Source organism: Calonectris borealis, chromosome W (assembly GCF_964195595.1).
Source record: "Calonectris borealis chromosome W, bCalBor7.hap1.2, whole genome shotgun sequence".
Classification (NCBI taxonomy): domain Eukaryota; kingdom Metazoa; phylum Chordata; class Aves; order Procellariiformes; family Procellariidae; genus Calonectris; species Calonectris borealis.
Window position 1 is genome coordinate 42,593,138 of NC_134351.1, and position 20,959 is coordinate 42,614,096.

Below are 20,959 nucleotides of genomic sequence, written 5' to 3' on the forward strand. Positions count from 1 at the left end.
AAACAAGAAGGGGGAAGAAAGATAAAATGTTATTTAAAACTAAGTTCTTGGGATTGTTTTGTGAAAGAGTTAAAGGGATAAAAAACGAAATAATTTTTCAAAAGGAAGAGATCTGTGGCATAGGTAATGTTCTAGAGCTTTTCTAGCCTTTTCCGAGACCACTGCAGTTTAGGAACTTGGGAGAAGTTTTTTCTAGCTGTGCCTCTCCTAACATCTTCCTCTTTGTTCCTGCACTCTGTGGTGTTCCTGTACATTCCAAAATAAGGGCAATAAGAAGAGTGTGATTCTCTACTTATTTCACCTTAATTCCATGACTGATTGATAAATTGGGAAGCATTCCGAAAAAAAGTCTTTCTTTTAGGCAAATCATCTTCAGAACTTTAAGTGCCATCCCTCTTATCCTTTGTATACAGTTAACTGTGGTTGTTAGATGTCCTGGTTTCAGCTGGGATAGGGTTAAATTTCTTCCTAGTGCTGTGTTTTGGATTTAGTATGAGGAGAATGTTGATAACACAATGATGTTTTCAGTTGTTGCTAAGTGCCCTCCTAGTCCAAGGACAGCTCCCATGTCCTACTGACTGAGCTAGGTACACAAGATGGGAGGGAACATAATCAGGACAGACAGCCCAGCTGGCCAACGGGGTATTCCATACCATGTGACGTCATGCTCAGTATATGAATGGTAGGCGTGATCCAGGAAGTACCGATCGCTACTTGGTTATCGGTCAGCGCAGGTGGTGAGCAATTGCATTGTGCATCACTCATTTTGTATATTCTATCATTATTATTATTATTTTCCCTTTTCTGTTCTATTAAACTGTCTTTATCTCAACCCATGAGTTTTTCTCACTCTTACCCTTCCGATTCTCTCCCCGTCCCACTGGGGGGGTGGGGGAGTGAGTGAGCGGCTGCGTGGTATTTGGCTGCCTGCCAGGTTAAACCACGACAGTCCTTTTTGGCGCCCAACGTGGGGCTCAAAGGGTTGAGATAACGATAGACCTAACCAAAGTGTGTTAAGGCAAAATTGTTATAAGCATTCATTATATTGATTGGTCACAATGTTGATTTATTGGCTGTCAAAGTTGTGGGGCTGGCTCTCAATGTTGGGTTATGTAATACCTTGCTTGCAGTACATGTTCCCTTTTGTGCTTTTTATCATGATTTGAAACTGGGCCAAGGTTATCATTTTGCTGTTGTTTTATGAGGTGATAAAATCATTGGTCGTAAGTCTAATCTGGTATCTGTACTCACCACTGCCGTCATCTCTGTACCTCGGGAACCACCTCTTAGAAACTATTAGTAATTACACTTTTTTCTCCTCGGAGAATGAATTTAAGGGGGAGACAGGATGGGACACTTTCTACCACTTGTTCATCTTCCCTTGCATATTGTCAGAAACTTTTTCTTCTATCCTCTTCATGAAGACGTCCACAATATTCCCTGAGAATTTTGAATATCCTTGGGATGTTCAAACAAGCATGATGATATTGCTATGTCTCCTGAATGTGGTTCAGGCCTTGTTTAGGGTTAAACAACTATGCAGGAATACTGTCCAGAGATCAACCCTCAGCAACAAGAAAAGAGGGAGAGCGAACAGCGGTGCCTCATCGGGGCGGGCAGAGCGGTGGGTCCTGGGGGCGGCAGGCGGCGGGAGATCAATCCCAGGAACAGACATGATGCCTGCTCAAAGCCCCACGACAGGCACTGCGGCTACTTCAACCTCCACAACAACCCCTGTGGCTACTCAAACCCCGGCAACAGTCACCGTAGCTTCTCCAACCCCTGCGACAGGCATTGTAGCTACTCAAACCCCAGCAACAGGTACTAGAGCTGAACCAGAGGACCAACCCTTGCTAGTATCCGTCGCCCCTGTACAGAAGAAGAAATCTTGGAAGCGGAGATCAGGTCGTTTAGAAAGGGATGATGGAAAAGAAGGGCCATCACGAGGAGGGGAGGAGGAAGAGGAAGAAGACATAAACGAGACGGAAACCACCCGATCCCTATCCCTGAGTGAGCTGCGAGATATGCAGAAAGATTTCAGCCATTGTCCAGGCGAGCACATTGTTACCTGGCTGCTCCGATGCTGGGATAATGGGGCCAGTAGCCTGGAATTAGAGGGGAAGGAAGCCAAGCAGCTGGGATCACTTTCTAGGGAAGGGGGCATTGACAAAACAATTGGAAAAGGGACACAAGTCCTCAGTCTCTGGAGGCGATTCCTGTCAGGCGTGAAGGAAAGGTATCCCTTCAAGGAAGATGTTATATATCGCCCAGGCAAATGGACCACTATGAAGAGAGGTATCCAGTACCTGAGAGAATTAGGCATGCTGGAGGTGGTTTATAGTGACCTGGATAACGACCAAACGCCCAAAGATCCAGATGAAGTCCAGAGCACGCGACCCATGTGGCGGAAGTTGGTATGGAGTGCACCAGCGTCATATGCCAGTTCGTTGGCTGTATTGTGCTGGAAAGAGGAAGAAGCACATCAGAGCCACAGGAGTATAAGTCTCTCGTAGACACCGGTGCACAGTGTACCCTGATGCCATCAGGCTATAAAGGGGCAGAACCCATTTGTATTTCTGGAGTGACAGGGGGATCCCAAGAGTTAACTGTATTGGAGGCCGAAGTGAGCCTAACCGGGAATGAGTGGCAGAAGCACCCCATTGTGACTGGCCCAGAGGCTCCATGCATCCTTGGCATAGACTACCTCAGGAGAGGGTATTTCAAGGACCCAAAAGGGTACTGGTGGGCTTTTGGTATGGCTGCCCTGGAGTTGGAGGAAATTAAACAGCTGTCCACCTTCCCGGTCTCTCAGAGGACCCTTCTGCTATGGGGTTACTGAGGGTCGAAGAACAGCAGGTACCAATCGCTACCACAACAGTGCACCGGCGGCAATATCGCACCAACCGAGACTCCCTGCTTCACATCCTGTCCTGGTTCTGGCTGGGACAGAGTTAACTTTCTTCCCAGTAGCTTGGGGGGTGTGCTGTGTTTTGGGTTTGGTGTGAAAGGAGCACTGATGGCCCATTGATGCTTTGGTTGTTGCTGGGTGGTGCTTGCACCTGGGGGAGCACAGCCGGGGTGGTGGATCCAGCTGGCCAGTGGGGTATTCTATACCATGTGACATCATGCTCAGTATAAAAACCACGTGTGTGGGGGAGCTCGCCCCGTTCGTGACACGCGGTCGGCAGTTGGTGAGCAGTTGCGTTGTGCATTGCCTGCTTTGTATATTCTGTTATTCCTGTTGTTCTCATTGTTATTATTATTGTTCTACTTAGTTTTATTTCAATTATTAAACTGTTTTTATCTCAACCCGGGAGCTTTCCTACTTGTGCCCTCCCGATTTTCTCCCCCATCCCACCGGAGGTGGGGGGTGATCGAGCGTCTGCGTGGGGCTTATTTGCTGGCTGGGGTTAAACCACGACACATCCATAACCTGATTCGTCTACTGGAGAGCCAAGGAGTGATCAACAAGACTCACTCACCCTTTAACAGTCCCATATGGCCAGTGCGAAAGTCCAATGGAGAGTGGAGACTAACAGTAGACTACCGTGGCCTGAACAAAGTCACGCCGCCACTGAGTGCTGCCATGCCGGACATGCTAGAACTCCAATACGAACTGGAGTCAAAGGCAACCAAGTGGTATGCCACAAATGATATCGCTAATGCGTTCTTCTCAATCCCTTTGGCAGCAGAGTGCAGGCCACAGTTTGCTTTCACTTGGAGGGGCGTCCAGTACACCTGGAACCGACTGCCCCAGGGGTGGAAACACAGCCCCACCATTTGCCATGGACTGATCCACACCACACTGGAACAGGGTGAGGCTCCAGAACACCTGGGGACCTGCACAGGAGATCCAGTTTTTAGGAATAAAATGGCAAGATGGACGTCGTCAGATCCCAATGGATGTGATCAACAAAATAACAGCCATGTCCCCACCAACTAGCAAAAGGGAAACACAAGCTTTCTTAGGCGTTGTGGGTTTTTGGAGAATGCATATTCCAGATTACAGCCTGATCATAAGCCCCCTCTATCAAGTGACTCGGAAGAAGAACGATTTCAAATGGGGCCCTGAGCAACGACAAGCCTTTGAACAAGTTAAATGGGAGATAGATCAGGCAGTAGCCCTTGGGCCAGTCCGGGCAGGACAAGATGTAAAGAATGTGCTCTGCCCCGCAGCCGGGGAGAATGGCCCTACCTGGAGCCTCTGGCAGAAAGCGCCAGGTGATACTCGAGGTCGACCCTTAGGGTTCTGGAGTCGGGGATACAGAGGATCCGAGGCCCGCTACACTCCAACTGAGAAGGAGATATTGGCAGCATATGAAGGGGTTCAAGCTGCTTCGGAAGTGGTTGGTACTGAAGCACAGCTCCTCCTGGCACCCCGACTGCCGGTGCTGGGCTGGATGTTCAAAGGGAGGGTCCCCTCTACACATCATGCAACCGATGCTATGTGGAGTAAGTGGGTCACGCTGATCACACAGCGTGCCCAAATAGGAAACCCCATTCGCCTAGGAATCTTGGAGGTGATCACGAACTGGCCAGAAGGCAAAGATTTTGGAATATCCGCAGGGGAGGAGGTGACACGTGCTGAAGAGGCCCCACTGTAAAACAAACTACCAGAAAACGAGAAGCAATATGCCCTGTTCACTAATGGGTCCTGTCGCCTTTTGGGAAAGCATCGGAGGTGGAAAGCTGCTGTATGGAGTCCTGTCGTGGTTTAACCTGGCAGGCAGCCAAATACCACGTAGCCGCTCACTCCCTCCCCCCGCCCCCCCAGTGGGACGGGGAGAGAATCGGAAGGGTAAGAGTGAGAAAAACTCGTGGGTTGAGATAAAGACAGTTTAATAGAACAGAAAAGGGAAAATAATGATAATAAATAATGATAGAATATACAAAATGAGTGATGCACAATGCAATTGCTCACCACCCGCGCTGACCAATAACCAAGTAGCGATCAGTACTTCCTGGATTACGCCTACCGTTCATATACTGAGCATGACGTCACATGGTATGGAATACCGCATTAGCCAGCTGGACTGGCTGTCCTGATTATGTTCCCTCCCATCTTGTGTACCTAGCTCAGTCAGTAGGCACGGGAGCTGTCCTTGGACTAGGAGGGCACTTAGCAACAACTGAAAACATCAGTGTGTTATCAACATTCTCCTCATACTAAATCCAAAACACAGCACTAGGAAGAAATTTAACCCTATCCCAGCCGAAACCAGGACAAGTCCTATATGACAAGTCGCAGAAACTGCTGAAGGAGAAGTTGAGTCGAGTTAGTTTGCAGAGGTGAAAGCCATCCAGGTGGCCTTGGATATTGCTGAACGAGAAAAATGGCCAGTGCTTTATCTCTATACTGACTCTGGATGGTGGCAAATGCCCTGTGGGGGTGGTTGCAGCAGTGGAAGCAGAACAACTGGCAGCGCAAGAGGCAAACCCATCTGGGCTGCCGCGTTGTGGCAAGATCTTGCTGCCCGGGTAGAGAACCTGACTGTAAAAGTACATCACGTAGATGCTCACGTACCCAAGAGTCGGGCCACTGAAGAACACTAAAACAACCAGCAGGTGGACCAGGCTGCTAAGATTGAAGTGGCCCAGGTGGATCTGGACTGGCAACATAAGGGTGAATTATTTATAGCTCTGTGGGCCCATGATGCCTCAGGCCATCAAGGAAGAGACTCAACATATAGATGGGCTCGTGATCGAGGGGTGGACTTAACCATGGACGCTATTGCACAGGTTATCCATGAATGTGAAACGTGCGCTGCAATCAAGCAAGCCAAGCGAACAAAGCCTCTCTGGTATGGAGGACGATGGTTGAAATATAAATATGGGGAGGCCTGGCAGATTGATTATATCACACTCCCACAAACCTGACAAGGCAAGCGCTATGTGCTCACCATGGTGGAAGTAACCACAGGATGGCTGGAAACATACCCTGTGCCCCATGCCACCACCAGGAACACCATCCTGGGCCTTGAAAAGCAAGTCCTATGGCGACATGGCACCCCAGAAAGAACTGAGTCAGACAACGGGACTCATTTCTGAAACACCCTCATAGACACCTGGGCCAAAGAGCATGGCATTGAGTGGGTCTATCACATCCCCTACCATGCACCAGCCTCTGGGAAAATTGAACGATACAACGGACTGCTAAAGACAACACTGAGAGCGTAGTTGACTAACCAGGTGGCTCTTGCTAAATGTGTATCCCAATGCTTGAACGTTCCACCACAATGGGATTGTGGGATTTGATTTTGGGTGAAAATAGCCAATGAACTGAATCGTATGATGTTAATTTTTATATGATATTGTATATCATTATTTCTGTGGTTGCTATCAATGGTATTTCAGTAAAATTCACCCAGATTAATGAAGAATGAACTAACTCCCATGAAACCGAGCAAAGTGCAACGATGATAGAATCGGACGAACGCAGCAATACTGGAATCAGAACTGGCTTCAGGATGCCACAATCCAACACCACACACCATCTCTCCTGCCCTGAAAGACTGTTATGACAGATGGAGCCCAAAGTCATGGACTAAATGAACTCAGTGGACATTTTAGAGGGATGGCCCATAGACTAAGGGAATGATATCTGTGTGTGGATATAAATATATATAAAAAGACAAGAAAGGTGGTGGTGATTAACTGGAATGTATTAGAAAATGTGAAACCTAGGCATGACGTAAATGGTATAGAATAAGGGTTGGATACTGTCCTGGTTTCGGCTGGGATAGAGTTAAATTTCTTCCTAGTGCTGTGTTTTGGATTTAGTATGAGAAGAATGTTGATAACACACTGATGTTTTCAGTTGTTGCTAAGTGCCCTCCTAGTCAAGGACATCCAGCTTCCATGCTCTGGAAGAAGATGGAAGGGAGCACAGCCAGGACAGCTAGCCCAGCTGGCCAACGGGGTATTCCATACCATGTGACGTCATGCTCAGTATATGAATGGTAGGCGTGATCCAGGAAGTAGCGATCGCTGCTTGGTTATTGGTCAGTGCGGGTGGTGAGCAATTGCATTGTGCATCACTCATTTTGTATATTCTAGCATTATCATCATTGTTATTATTATTATTTTCCCTTTTCCATTCTATTAAACTGTCTTTATCTCACCCCATGAGTTTTCTCACTCTTACCCTTCCGATTCTCTCCCTGTCCCACCGGGGGTTGGGGAGTGAGCGAGTGGCTGCGTGGTGTTTGGCTGCCTGACAGGTTAAACCACGACCCAAGTACTGCTCAGTGAAAGCATTGTAGAACTGTATTCCTTATGTTCAAATTTCTTGAATATACTTCCCACAGAAAAATCTTCCACTTATGTTTTTCTCTAATATCTAGTGCATGTTTTTCCACACGCTTTCCTAGATTGTATTTTTGCTGCAGTTGCTAAAGGTTACTTAGTTTAGCACAACCCTTCTGAGAATATTTTTTCTAAATTTAATAAGCTACTATTTGCTATAGATCAGTCAGTTTGACTCTACTTTAGGACCTTTTTTTTAAGATCAGCATCTTACATGAAACTTAATTGCATATTTTTCTCCCTTTCAGCAAGCTACATTGAACAACCTCAGCTGATTCGAGCAAAAGTGCCAATAGTGAAGTTCAGGGATAAAGTCAGGCAAGTATTCTGTTCAACATCATTTCTTAGTGTCCTGGTTTCAGCTGGGATAGAGTTAAATTTCTTCCTAGTGCTGGTGTTTGGATTTAGTTAGTTTGGATTTAGTTGGTTAAACCACGACGCTTAAACTCTGACACAGGAAATTATCTATGTATGGACTGTCCATATAAGTAGTCCCACTGAAGTCATGTTTTATTTGTGTTGTACTATAGTTGGATTGCAAATTTGTACAGCTAGTGTGCAGTGGCGGTGAGCTTACTTCCTCGGTGGCCTGAAACACTTCTTGTGGTTGAGATGCTGTTTAGTTTCTGTGATGTGAATTAATAGCGGTACATCATGTATTTCTATGGGTGATTTGTGCATAGTGCATTCTAGTTGACAGATGGTTCATGACAGGAAAACAATGGTGGGAAGAAAATTGTTGTGAAAGATAATTTTGCTTTCTGTGCAAACATCTTAACTATTGAGCTACTTAAGGACTAATTCATAGCTTTTACACTATATAAACAACAGTAAAACAAACTTTAGTTTCTTGTGATGACATTGTTTTCTTGATTAAATTTTTTTTTCATTTTAGCAGAGTATATTCTGCTGTCTTCTAGGGAGGTATTAACAAAAGGAGGTTTAACAAAGTGTAGTATTACATGTTCTATACACAGTGTTGGGTGCTAGTTCTATGGCTCTTTTTTTTTTAGAAGAGGAAAGTAATTGGAGAGAAGTGGATGTGTTGTATGTTATTGTATTCATTGTATCTTCATTATGAAGACATGAAAATAAATAATCAAGAGGGATGTACTAGGACAGAACAATGTATTTCTTATCGTGTGTGATAAAAGTATCTGCCATAGAGGAAAAAATTGTGCAAAGCACTCAAATTGGTTGGGAGCCTGAGTAATGTTCAAATCTTCCTATATTTATGGGCTTACATTTTGTAAGAATTATATGTATCACCTTCATGTAATAACATGGTTTGACTGTTCTTTGTAAATAGGACTTTGAACAACTTTCTTGTATCTATCTTATCCTGCCCACATGCTTCTAAAATTCACAATATGCTTTTATCACAATATGCTTTTATCACAGCAGAAACCCTGCTGTGATAAAAGTGAATCTGTCATGTTTACAATTTGAACTAATAAATATCATCCATTTAAGCTTTTCTTGCATCTGAGATTATATAATGCTTTTTAGGGTTTTGCTATATACTTTTTTCATTTACACCTAATCCCATATTTACTTCTGTATACTTGCCTATCTTTTAAAAATTTGAATATTTTTTTATCTAATAATTTTCTCCTCTAACAGTACAGAAGGTTGTTTCTCCCATGCTTTCTGAAAGTATTAAACTTGTCAAGCTAAAAATTGGGTTATATGGCTTAGCTACATATAACAATGCATAGATAAGTTAAATGGTAATTCCTGGTAAAAAACTTGAATAAGTCATGGAGCTATAGCAAGAATATTTTTTTCCTATTTAACATCAGAAAATAAACTTTTAAAGGAAACCTTAAGTATGGAAGTGATTATGTCAGAAGATGGAAGTCTTTTGTAGGCATTTATAGTCCATGCTGTGGTCACTTGCAAAAAAAAAAAAAAGTAACAGTCATGATATTCATATATCTTACAGACAGGATTTAAAGAATTCTTTATCAAAGAATACTAAATCAAAGTATAATCTTAGACTAGAAGCTGCCTATTACATTTTTCAGAGAAAAAACAGTGCTGTTCACCATCTGGTTTTCTGTGTTGTTTTTTTTTTTGGGGGTGGGGGTGGGGAATGACATGACTTTGGGTTGGGGGTTTTTTGTTTGGTGTTTTTTTTTTTCCCCTCTTTCCAGTTATCTTTCTCTTATGTACCCTGTCACCTCCATCCATGTTTTGTATTTTTATTTAAAACATCTGTCTCTTTCTAATCCTCATCGGCCTCTGTCTTTCCTAGGCTCATACATATACATACACGCACACTCATTCGGTTTCTCACAGAGGTCTTGAAAAATGGTTTGGATATTCTGTACCCAGGGGACTAAGCTTGTTTTGGCCAAAACCAGAAACTAAACATGACAAATTTCCTGTGAAAGCCAATTCTCTTGATGCCCGGCTGCTGGGAGAAGGTAGTAGAATTCAATGGGTGCTATCTCTGCATCTGGATTCTAATGTGTTGTCAATGGTCCACATATACTTGAAAATTGCCATTTCCTACTTATTTTGATTTGGTGAAAGGTTGTCCTGGTTTCGGCTGGGTAGAGTTAATTTTCTTCCTAGTAGTTGATATAGTACTGTGTTTTGGATTTAGTAGGAGAATAATGTTGATAACCCACTGATGTTTTAGTTGTTGCTAAGTAGCGCTTATGCTAGTCAAGGACTTTTCAGCTTCCCATGCTCTGCCAGCGAGAAGCTGGGAGGGGGCACAGACAGGACAGCTGACCCAAACTGGCCAACAGGGTATTCCATACCATATGACGTCATGCTCAGTATATAAACTGGGGGGAGTTGGCTGGGGAGCGGTGACCGCTGCTCGGGGACTGGCTGGGCATCGGTCGGTGGGTGGTGAGCAATTGCATTGTGCATCATTTGTTTTGTATATTCTTTTATTTATTTATTTAATTATTATTATTATTATTTTCCCTTCCTTTTCTGTTCTATTAAACTGTCTTTATCTCAACCCATGAATTTTACTTCCCCCCCCCCCCCCCCGATTCTCTCCCCCATCCCACTGGTTGTGGGGGGAGTGAGCGAACGGCTATGTGGTGTTTAGCTGCCTGCCGGGTTAAACCACATTCAGTTTGTGTGTTCTCCTTTTTCATCTTAAAGGTTTTTTAATGCTATAAAAGTAAGGGAAGATCCATTGCATGTAAAGACTTATTATCTTTTTTTGTAGTCTTTCCCAGGAAATAATTCCAATGCTGGCTCTGCTACCAGACAAGCCTTTGATTAATTAACAAGATTTCTGTACTGTGGAGGATGAAAAAGCTTCCTCTTCTGCTACATTTGATGTGCTGTTGACTCTTTTCCTCTCCTTTAGCACTTTTGCTAGAACTTGAGTCCCAACAGTACAAAACCTTTTTTGCTTGCCAAAATTGCAACATCTATTAAATGTTTGTATTAAAGTACAATATAACTGCAATGGAACTTCTTTAATCAGAATCTGGTAAATAGTAATCTTGTCAATTGGGGTTAATTGGAATTACATATGCAGCTTGATGTATTTCTTTATTATAATTGCATATACAACTAATATTCCTACTGGTATTTATGCTTATTTTTACTTTTGTCAGGCAGTAGCTCAAGCTTGTTTATTTCCTGTACTGTTAGATGTTTTAAGATGGTAGTACTTAAGAAGTCATGCTTGATATTAATTCAGGTTTAAAACTGTGTAATACTTGTGATGCAAAGAATGTTTTAATGTAGTTCATGATGTCAAAAACCTTTTGTAGGCATCAAATTAATGTGTTTTATCCAGTTTAATAAATTCTAGGTCTATGTTCCCCTTATAATAGTTCAAGAGAATCCAAAGGAATGTTCAGGCAAACAACTATGTGAATGAGACTTGGGTATATGAAATGGAAATAGCTGTACATTGCAGATAGCTACTGCTTTGTCAATAATAGGCTCTTCTTGTTGCGAGTTAAAATGTTGCTATGGCTTATTGACTATGAATTTAATATTGTTTCTTGAGTACTGTGAGCAGTTAAGCTCTATATGCAGTATGAAATTCAAATTGGGGGGGAATATAAATAAAGCATGTAGTGCTTGTTTGCCTTGTTCTTATTTGCTGTTAACAGTAAGAAACAGTTATTAAAAATTGCATGCTCTGAAACGGTTACAATTCAGAAGTTTTTTCACACAACATGCACCATTTACTAATAAATGGTTTTCATTTCAAAGTGCTTGCTGATTTGTCTCTGACCATCATTGCAGAAAAGAGATTCTTACCTTTTGACCTCTTCCAGTTCTTCTCCTTTTCAGTTCATTGGCATGATTAGCTAAACTAATACCTCAGAATCCTTCCTGGCATCAAAAGTTGTCCATAGTAAATCATGTATTGTCTAGTTGGGAGAAAGATTTCTTAAAAATCCAAAAATTATTTGATATATTATGTTGTCCTAAGGTCTAGATTTGGATCTACATGTATTTTCTATGTAAAACAAGAACTACATTTTGATAACAATGGAATTCAAGTCTATAAACAATTCAAGTACTATAAACAAAATCAGAGTAGAAATCACAGCATCAAAACTCTGAAGAAAGTTTCTAGAGTATTATCTTAAAGTTATTTCTCCACCTCTGTCACTAAGTAGGTAATAAATATTCTGAAATTGAATATCTGATGCTTGATTCTTTTTCTTTTCTCCTCCCCAACAGTTGTGTGGAGTTTGACTTGAATGTAAACAATGTTGTAGGAATAAGAAATACATTCCTTCTGAGAACCTATGCATACAATAAGCTTTTTATATATTATTCCTATAAACTTTGCTTTTTAAATTTGTATTTTGGTATGGATAGACTATTAAAATTAAGTTGAATATATTAGGTTACTATATATAATTACCTAGTTAGCTGCATTAGATAGCTTTAAGATAACTTCTTGTTGCTCACTATAAATGTATTTTAATTGAATATTATAATATTCAGAAGATAACAAAGATTCTTCATATTAAGGTCCACATATCTACTACAAGGGCTGCTTCAGTCTTCTGCAGATAACAAGATCATTATACTAATGATCATCTCATGGTGTAATCTCCAGTTTCTTTTATTTCTTTACAGCCACTGATAGGTATGTGTGGCCGATAGCTGTGGCTGTATGCTGTTACAGAGTCTTTCCTTGGAAAATCCAAAATACTGCTTCAGTTTTTATACTAACCCCAAAACAAAACTGGTTTGTGTCTCCTCAGGAGTCTGTTTCACTATCTCTTCCTGAAATGCAGACTTCTAAAGGGGAAGTAATAAGAACAGCACTCTTAGTGCTAAGCTAAGCTTTTCTTACGTAGCAATCACAATGTCATTTGGCAGATAAATACATAAGGAGTGGACCTCAGGCTACTTCTTCTAGGCCATCTGCGCTTCTTCTTTTACCACCTTCTTCAGTTCTTGCATACAGGAATTCCTTTCTTTTTAGGGTAGGAAGCTATTAGTATAAGTTACCTTTACTAGTTAATTTTGACTCTTCAAGCAGAGTAGTTTCAGCATTCCATATTCACGTTACTAGAAGGGTCTACAACTTGTCCTGGATCAGTTAGTTAACTATAATTTCTTCATACATCCAGGAAGGCATGGGAAAGATTATTTTTAAGCTTGGAAGGAAATCTGTTGTCATTCATGGCTACAGGTGAGGGGTCACTTCACCAAGTCTAATGTTGATATAGTTGTTCCTAGCTTCTGCCACAGATTTCCCTTATTCCTCATAGCAAATCACTGTAGGGCAGATAAGAGTCCAGATGTGAAAAAAGGCAAACCGCGGGGGGGGGGGGGGGGAGTCGTAGAGGTTTCAAAATTCCCTTGGGCTAAATTAAGGTGAAACGACACCAAATGATCGATTAAACCTTTTATTTAAGGTAGAAGCAACCTGAACTTGGAAAGCGTAATGGTAGGCAACGTGGGTTCTATTGAAACATTTAGGAGAAGAGGAAAGAGAGGGAAAGAAAAAGGAGAGAGAGAGAGAGAAAGGAGATAGAGAGATATCACCACCCTTGGATCCCACAATGATGAATGTGGCAATCCTCCGGTGATGGTCGCGCGCTGGCTCCTTGGGTTGGTGTCCTTTTATAGTTTTGTTTCCACCCCCACGATTATGTCAGTCCTGTAGCTTTTGGTTTTCTGCGCGGGTGCCACTGTGTGTGGGGGGGTGGTCGCGAGGGGTCTTTCGGGTGGTCTTCGGGTGGTCGTGAGCCCCTTCCTCAGATAAACTCTGTATGACCTTTTGCCAGATATGGTGGGTCATCGTTACTTGGCAGAACTCGGAACTGTGCATCCTCCGGCACACCCTCTGGGTCCTGTGTTAATCGACTTCTCACTTGCGGCTTATCATTGCTATACAGAACTTGTTTTGCCACAATGTTTGAGACATCAACCTCACATTAACTCTTTCAGTCTCTCACACCACCCCGTGGCTCAAACATTGTCTATATGATCTTCGTCCAGGGTGGTGATTCTCACATAATGGATAGAGGATAGAGAAGAGGATAGAGAAGATAAAAGTCGTGAAATCATACATTTTACAACAGCAAGGCCGATCATCAAAAACAAGAACCCACAGCCCAACATCATAGCAATACTTAAAAGCCATTTTCCCCAACCTGTAAGTCCCAGTGAATTCAGGAGAGAGGTGGACCAAGACCAGGGCTCCAGCTGTTAAACCAGTCCTTCGGCTGCATTGCCTGGAAAAGCTCTCCGGTTTGCTCCGACACCTCTTTCATCTTCTTTCGCGCTGCTTCTATGGTGGTGGTTGCGTTGTGTATGGTGAGGCAGCATTCTCCATCGATGAGATTTAACATTCCACGTACCCCCTGCTCTTTTAACAATAACATATCTAAAGCTAGTCTGTTTTGTAAAGTCATTTTAGACACCTGTTGAATCTGTAAATTCATTTCCCCAAAAGCATAATGGGTCCAATTGCTTAAGATGTGTATTTGTCAGGTCAGGTTTTCTAAGACAAACTGGTGTCTTTTAAGGGTTACATATGGGGTAAATATATTTTCTAACATTAAAGATGTTTTCATGCCCCAGGTATAATAATCGGGTATTTGGACTCCATGCACCGCCCATTCAGGTCGTGCCTGAGGCCCATCACTTTCTCAGCGCCTTCCGTTTTGATGAGGCATTGAGAAATGGAACACCCTAGAAGGACGCATTGTAGGAATTCCTATTCCACACTGTAATCCAGCGTGTTTTCTCACATTAAGATGGGAATATAGTTTTCCATCTGAACATCCCCATAATGTTCCTTGTGGGGCAGGATACCATGCTGTATGGCATTGATACTTATCGTCTCTGGGTACCCAGGTACCCTGTAGGTCCCTGTCCCACACCTTTCGGTGTTCTGGACCATGGCTTGTGGGAATACCGCACCTAAGTGTGGTTCTTCCCATTTTCCAGGTTCCGTTACACCTATTGTCCAAATTTCGGAAACCCCGGGAAGGGTATCCCCAGCAAGTACACATATCTCGTATAAGGGTTTGGAGTTCAGGGATATACCATGTTTCAATAGGGTCTCCTGCACCTGTGGTACAATTTAGGATCGTGGTACAGTTAATTAACTGGGAGTATTTTGGGGAGGGGGTTTCAACATATTCCTCATCAACGGGACAATCAGGATAAGAGTCTCCATACATCACATGTTTTATAGACCAAGCCCACTCATATCTGGTTCTGTTAATTTTACCATATTTTCGGCCTAGGCAATCTGAAATCAATATACACCATGTAGGAGACAATTTAACTGTATAGGGGTGTTCAAAAGATTCCGTTTCAGGAGGTGGAGGCCAGTAGGGGATTTGGGTGCATGATATTCTGTCGGGACCCCTACAGTGAGTTTGGTTCCACTATTTACCTGACGCATTATGTATGTTCATCAAATCTTCAGGACAAGGAGATATTGACAATTTAAATGGAGCCCATTCGGGAGGAGTGTATGGATCGCTTATATTCCATCTATAGCATGTTTTGTTCCAAAGATTAGTCCAATTTGCCAGAGGAATTTGATAAAATGCGTCCTGATTCACTCTCCAATCCCCATTAAAAATAAAAGCATTGTTATGTTGACTCTCAAACGGAACTTTTACTCTGCCCCATGTGCAATTGGTGGTACAATTATTAATGATTGTATACAATTTACTTTCCAGCAACTTGGAGAGGTTAAGATTAACTATAGAGAAGCCAATACCTTCTTCTGAAGACTTGGGAATTGGGACACAAACTCCTTGGTTAGTATGATTCCAGATACTCACGAACCCTTGAATTAATTCCCAGGCAAGGTTTGGAGACTCATTTCCTCTTCCCTCACTAAGGGTGGCAAAGGTGAGGAAGAGGGTTTTCCAAAGCATCATGCTCTATTATAGCATACAAAAACAACAAAGAGAATTACACAGATAATAAAAAATCACTAGGGGTAACAATATAAACATATGGTCCCTCTGCGACGACTTATGAGATACACAGAACAGGAACAAAACAAATTTAAAAGGATGGTACAATCCATCTAGTATTGATTCGATGGTCCCTTCTGTGGGCATCGGTGGCTATCCAGGCATAGAGGTTAAGCGGAGTTTTCAGGGTTAGGGGTACTTCCCCTACTGTTGGTAAGTCCACCAAAACAGGTTGCCCTGGGTAGTGGAGTGGTTTTACCGAATCTTTCATTTCTTTTCTCCCCGAGAGTAGGGAAGGGGGTTTGGGACAAAATGCGGTGAGCCTGGGACATCCATTGACCTCCCAGTGACTATTCACTTTTGCTACGGCATCGGGAAGTTGTGCAGTCCATCCGGAATTGTGGGGTCTGAGGACATGCTTCAGCAATCCGTTTGTTCTTTCCACTATCCCATTAGCTTGAGGATAGTAGGGGGTGTGAAATATCCATTGTATTCCCTTGCCTTTTGCCCGTTTGTCCTGGTTCCGACCACGACAGTCCTTTTTGGCGCCCAACGTGGGGCACGAAGGGTTGAGATAACGACAGATTATTTAGAGCATATTAAGGAATTTATATCTGGTAACATATTAATTTGTTCTGCACCGTGCTCTTGTTTTTACTGTACCTGTTAAAGATTGGACTTGGGTTTTGTAGTTTGCTGTGCTCTGCAGTGATTAATGATGTTTTGCCTGGGAGATTTGTTACTAAAACGCTGGCATTGGGGGTTATCTGGTATTTGGGATCTGTAATGAAGCCGTTTCTGCATTTTGGGTACCACCTCATGGAGACCATTAGCAATTATACCTTTTCCTCCGAGAGATTTTTTATGGAGGAAATAGAGAATGGCACCCTTGCTACCTTTCTCTATGATGTCGTCTCCTTTGTTAAAATAACTTGCCAGTACCTTGAACATCCCTGGGTAGTTAAGATACATCTATTGGTACTCCTTGGGAATATTGTTTTGGTTTTATCCAAGGTTAGTAAGCAATTTAAGAATGTCATCCAGAGATCTGCCCCAAGGCTGGATAGTTATGAGTGGCAGGGTGAGTGGGATAGCATGGGCAAATGCCTAGGACGATGGGCACCCCCAGTGTTCTGGAACTTTACCCCTGAACAAGTGCAGAACCCTGAAAAATTAGTAGAATATTTGGAAGAAGTATGGTGTCACCCTGGCCATTCTAGGGAGACGCAAATCACTGCAATGTGCTGGGGCCTGGCCCATGCCTACCGAGCCCTGTTTAACACCACTCAGAACCCCCAAGGGGAAGGAAACGTCTCTGCAGCTGATGACAAAGCAACAGGCCCTGTGGCTACTCCACCCCCCACAGAAAGCACAGCGGCTCCCTCACCCCCCACACCCCCTACGGCAGGCGTGGCAGCTACTCCGCCCCCTGCGACAGAGAACCAACCCATGCCGGTATCAGTCGCCCCTATGCAAAAAAGAAAATGCACAAGAAAATCAGCTCGTCTAGTAAGGGATGAAGATGAACCAGGGCCATCACGAGAACAGGAGGAGGAGGAAGCAGAACCCGTAAATGAGATGGTGACCACCCGATCCCTATCTCTGGGTGAGCTGCGAGATATGCGAAAAGACATCAGCCGTCGTCCAGGCGAGCACATTGTCACCTGGCTGCTCCGATGCTGGGATAACGGGGCCAGTAGCCTGGAATTAGAGGGTAGGGAAGCCAAGCAGCTGGGATCCCTTTCTAGGGAAGGGGGCATTGACAAAGCGATTGGACAAGGGGCACAAGTCCTCAGCCTCTGGAGGCGACTCCTGTCAGGTGTGAAGGAAAGGTATCCCTTCAAGGAAGATGTTATATGCCACCCAGGCAAGTGGACCACCATGGAGAGAGGTATCCAATACCTGAGGGAATTAGGCGTCCTGGAAGTGATTTATGATGACCTGAACAACGAGCAGTTATCCAAAGACCCAGATGAAGTCAAATGCACCCGACCCATGTGGCGGAAGTTTGTACGGAGCGCACCAGCGTCACATGCAAACTCATTGGCAATAATGACCTGGAGAGATGGAGAGGAACAAACAGTGGATGAATTGGCTGGCCAACTCCGGCAATATGAAGAAAGTCTCTCTTCCTCCCTATGGGCCTGTGTCTCTGCTGTGGAGAAACTGTCTCAGGAGGTCCAGCAACTCAAAGAGGATATGTCCTGCTCCCCACCTGCACAGGCCAGTGTCTCAGCCATTGGGAGCAAGCGTCCCTCTGCTCAAGAGAGGAGACATCGTGGGTACACACCCCGGGGCACCCTGTGGTTTTACCTGCGTGACCACGGAGAGGACATGAGGAAGTGGGATGGAAAACCTACCACAGTCCTGCTGCTCCAGTCTCCAGTGAGCAGTTCCCCAGACAGAGTACAAGGGCTGATTCTACTTCCGACCTTAAAAAAGGGACTTCTGATTCATACTTAAAAGAAGTGGATAGCGAATATGATGACCAGGACTAGAGGGGCCCTGCCTCCAGCCAGGTGGAGGAAAGGGACAACCGGGTTTACTGGACTGTGTGGATTCGATGGCCTGGCACATCAGACCCACAGGAGTATAAGGCTCTCGTAGACACCGGGGCACAGTGTACCCTGATGCCATCAAGCTATAAAGGGGCAGAACCCATTTGTATTTCTGGAGTGACAGGGGGATCCCAAGAGTTAACTGTATTGGAGGCCGAAGTGAGCCTAACCGGGAATGAGTGGCAGAAGCACCCCATTGTGACTGGCCCAGAGGCTCCGTGCATCCTTGGCATAGACTACCTCAGGAGAGGGTATTTCAAGGACCCAAAAGGGTATCGGTGGGCTTTTGGTATAGCTGCCCTGGAGACGGAGGAAATTAAACAGCTGTCCACCTTGCCCGGTCTCTCAGAGGATCCTTCTGTTGTGGGGTTGTTGAAGGCCCAAGTACAACAGGTACCAATTGCTACCACAACAGTGCACCGGCGGCAATACCGCACCAACCGAGACTCCCTGATCCCCATCCATGAGCTGATTCGTCGACTGGAGAGCCAAGGAGTGATCAGCAAGACTCGCTCACCCTTCAACAGTCCCATATGGCCAGTGCGAAAGTCTAATGGAGAGTGGAGACTAACAGTAGACTACCGTGGCCTGAACGAAGTCACGCCGCCACTGAGTGCTGCTGTGCCGGACATGCTGGAACTTCAATACGAACTGGAGTCAAAGGCAGCCAAGTGGTACGCCACAAATGATATCGCTAATGCGTTCTTCTCCATCCCTTTGGCGGCAGAGTGCAGGCCACAGTTTGCTTTCACTTGGAGGGGCGTCCAGTACACCTGGAACCAACTGCCCCAGGGGTCGAAACACAGCCCCACCATTTGCCATGGACTGATCCACACCACACTGGAACAGGGGGAGGCTCCGGAACACCTGCAATACATTGATGACATCATTGTGTGGGGCAACACAGCAGAGGAAGTTTTCAAGAAAGGGGAGAGAATAGTCCAAATCCTTCTGAAGGCCGGCTTTGCCATAAAACAAAGTAAGGTCAAGGGACCTGCACAGGAGATCCAGTTTTTAGGAATAAAATGGCAAGATGGACGTCGTCAGATCCCAATGGATGTGATCAATAAAATAACAGCCATGTCCCCACCAACTAACAAAAAGGAAACACAAGCTTTCTTAGGCGTTGTGGGTTTTTGGAGAATGCATATTCCAAATTACAGTCAGATCGCAAGCCCTCTCTATCACGTGACCAGGAAGAAGAACGACTTCAAATGGGGCCCTGAGCAACGACAAGCCTTTGAACAAATTAAACAGGAGATAGTTCAGGCAGTAGCCCTTGGGCCAGTCCGGGCAGGACAAGATGTGAAGAATGTGCTCTACACCGCAGCCGGGGAGAACGGCCCTACCTGGAGCCTCTGGCAGAAAGCACCAGGGAAGACTCGAGGTCGACCCTTAGGGTTTTGGAGTCGGGGATACAGAGGATCCGAGGCCTGCTACACTCCAACTGAGAAGGAGATATTGGCAGCATATGAAGGGGTTCAAGCTGCTTTGGAAGTGGTTGGTACTGAAGCACGGCTCCTCCTGGCACCCCGACTGCCGGTGCTGGGCTGGATGTTCAAAGGGAGGGTCCCCTCTACACATCATGCAACCGATGCTACGTGGAGTAAGTGGGTCGCCCTGATCACACAACGGGCCCGAATAGGAAACCCCAGTCGCCCAGGAATCTTGGAGGTGATCACAAATGGCCAGAAGGCAAAGATTTTGGAATATCCCCAGAGGAGGAGGTGATGCGTGCTGAAGAGGCCCCACTGTATAATAAACTACCAGAAAATGAGAAGCAATATGCCCTGTTCACTGATGGGTCCTATCGCCTTGTGGGAAAGCATCAGAGATGGAAAGCTGCGGTATGGAGACCTATACGCCAAGTTGAAACTGCTGAAGGAGAAGGTGAATCAAGTCAGTTTGCAGAGGTGAAAGCCATGCAGCTGGCCTTGGACATTGCCGAACGAGAAAAATGGCCAGTACTTTATCTCTATACTGACTCATGGATGGTGGCAAATGCCCTGTGGGGGTGGTTGCAGCAGTGGAAGCAGAACAACTGGCAGCGCAGAGGTAAACCCATCTGGGCTGCCGCATTGTGGCAAGATATCGCTGCCCGGGTAGAGAACCTGACTGTAAAAGTACGTCACGTAGAAGCTCATGTACCCAAGAGTCGGGCCACTGAAGAGCACCAAAACAACCAGCAGGTGGACCAGGCTGCTAAGATTGAAGTGGCTCAGGTGGATCTAGACTGGCAACAGAAGGGTGAATTATTTATAGCTTGGTGGGCCCATGACACCTCAGGCCACCAAGGAAGAGATGCAACATATAGATGGGCTCGTGATCGAGGGGTGGACTTGACCATGGATGCTATTGCACAGGTTATCCATGAATGTGAAACATGCGCTGCAATCAAGCAAGCCAAGCGAACAAAGCCTCTTTGGTATGGAGGACGATGGTTGAAATATAAATATGGGGAGGCCTGGCAGATTGATTATATCACACTCCCACAGACCCGACAAGGCAAGTGCTATGTGCTCACCATGGTGGAAGTAACCACAGGATGGCTGGAAACATACACTGTGCCCCATGCCACTGCTTGGAACACCATCCTGGGCCTTGAAAAGCAAGTCCTATGGCGACATGGCACCCCAGAAAGAATTGAGTCAGACAACGGGACTCATTTCCAAAACACCCTCATAGACACCTGGG

General features: G+C 44.6%; 1 protein-coding gene across 1 annotated transcript in view; it reads left to right on the plus strand.

Annotated features, from left to right (window-relative positions):
* The first annotated feature begins 6,416 nt into the window (after positions 1 to 6,416).
* The window catches only part of LOC142075040 (poly(A) RNA polymerase GLD2-like), a 57,601-nt gene continuing 43,058 nt past the window's right edge, over positions 6,417 to 20,959 (plus strand). Inside the window, 3 exon segments of the mRNA XM_075136036.1 lie at positions 6,417 to 6,438; positions 7,554 to 7,623; positions 11,986 to 12,062. Coding sequence (XP_074992137.1) covers positions 6,417 to 6,438; positions 7,554 to 7,623; positions 11,986 to 12,062 — 169 coding nt within the window.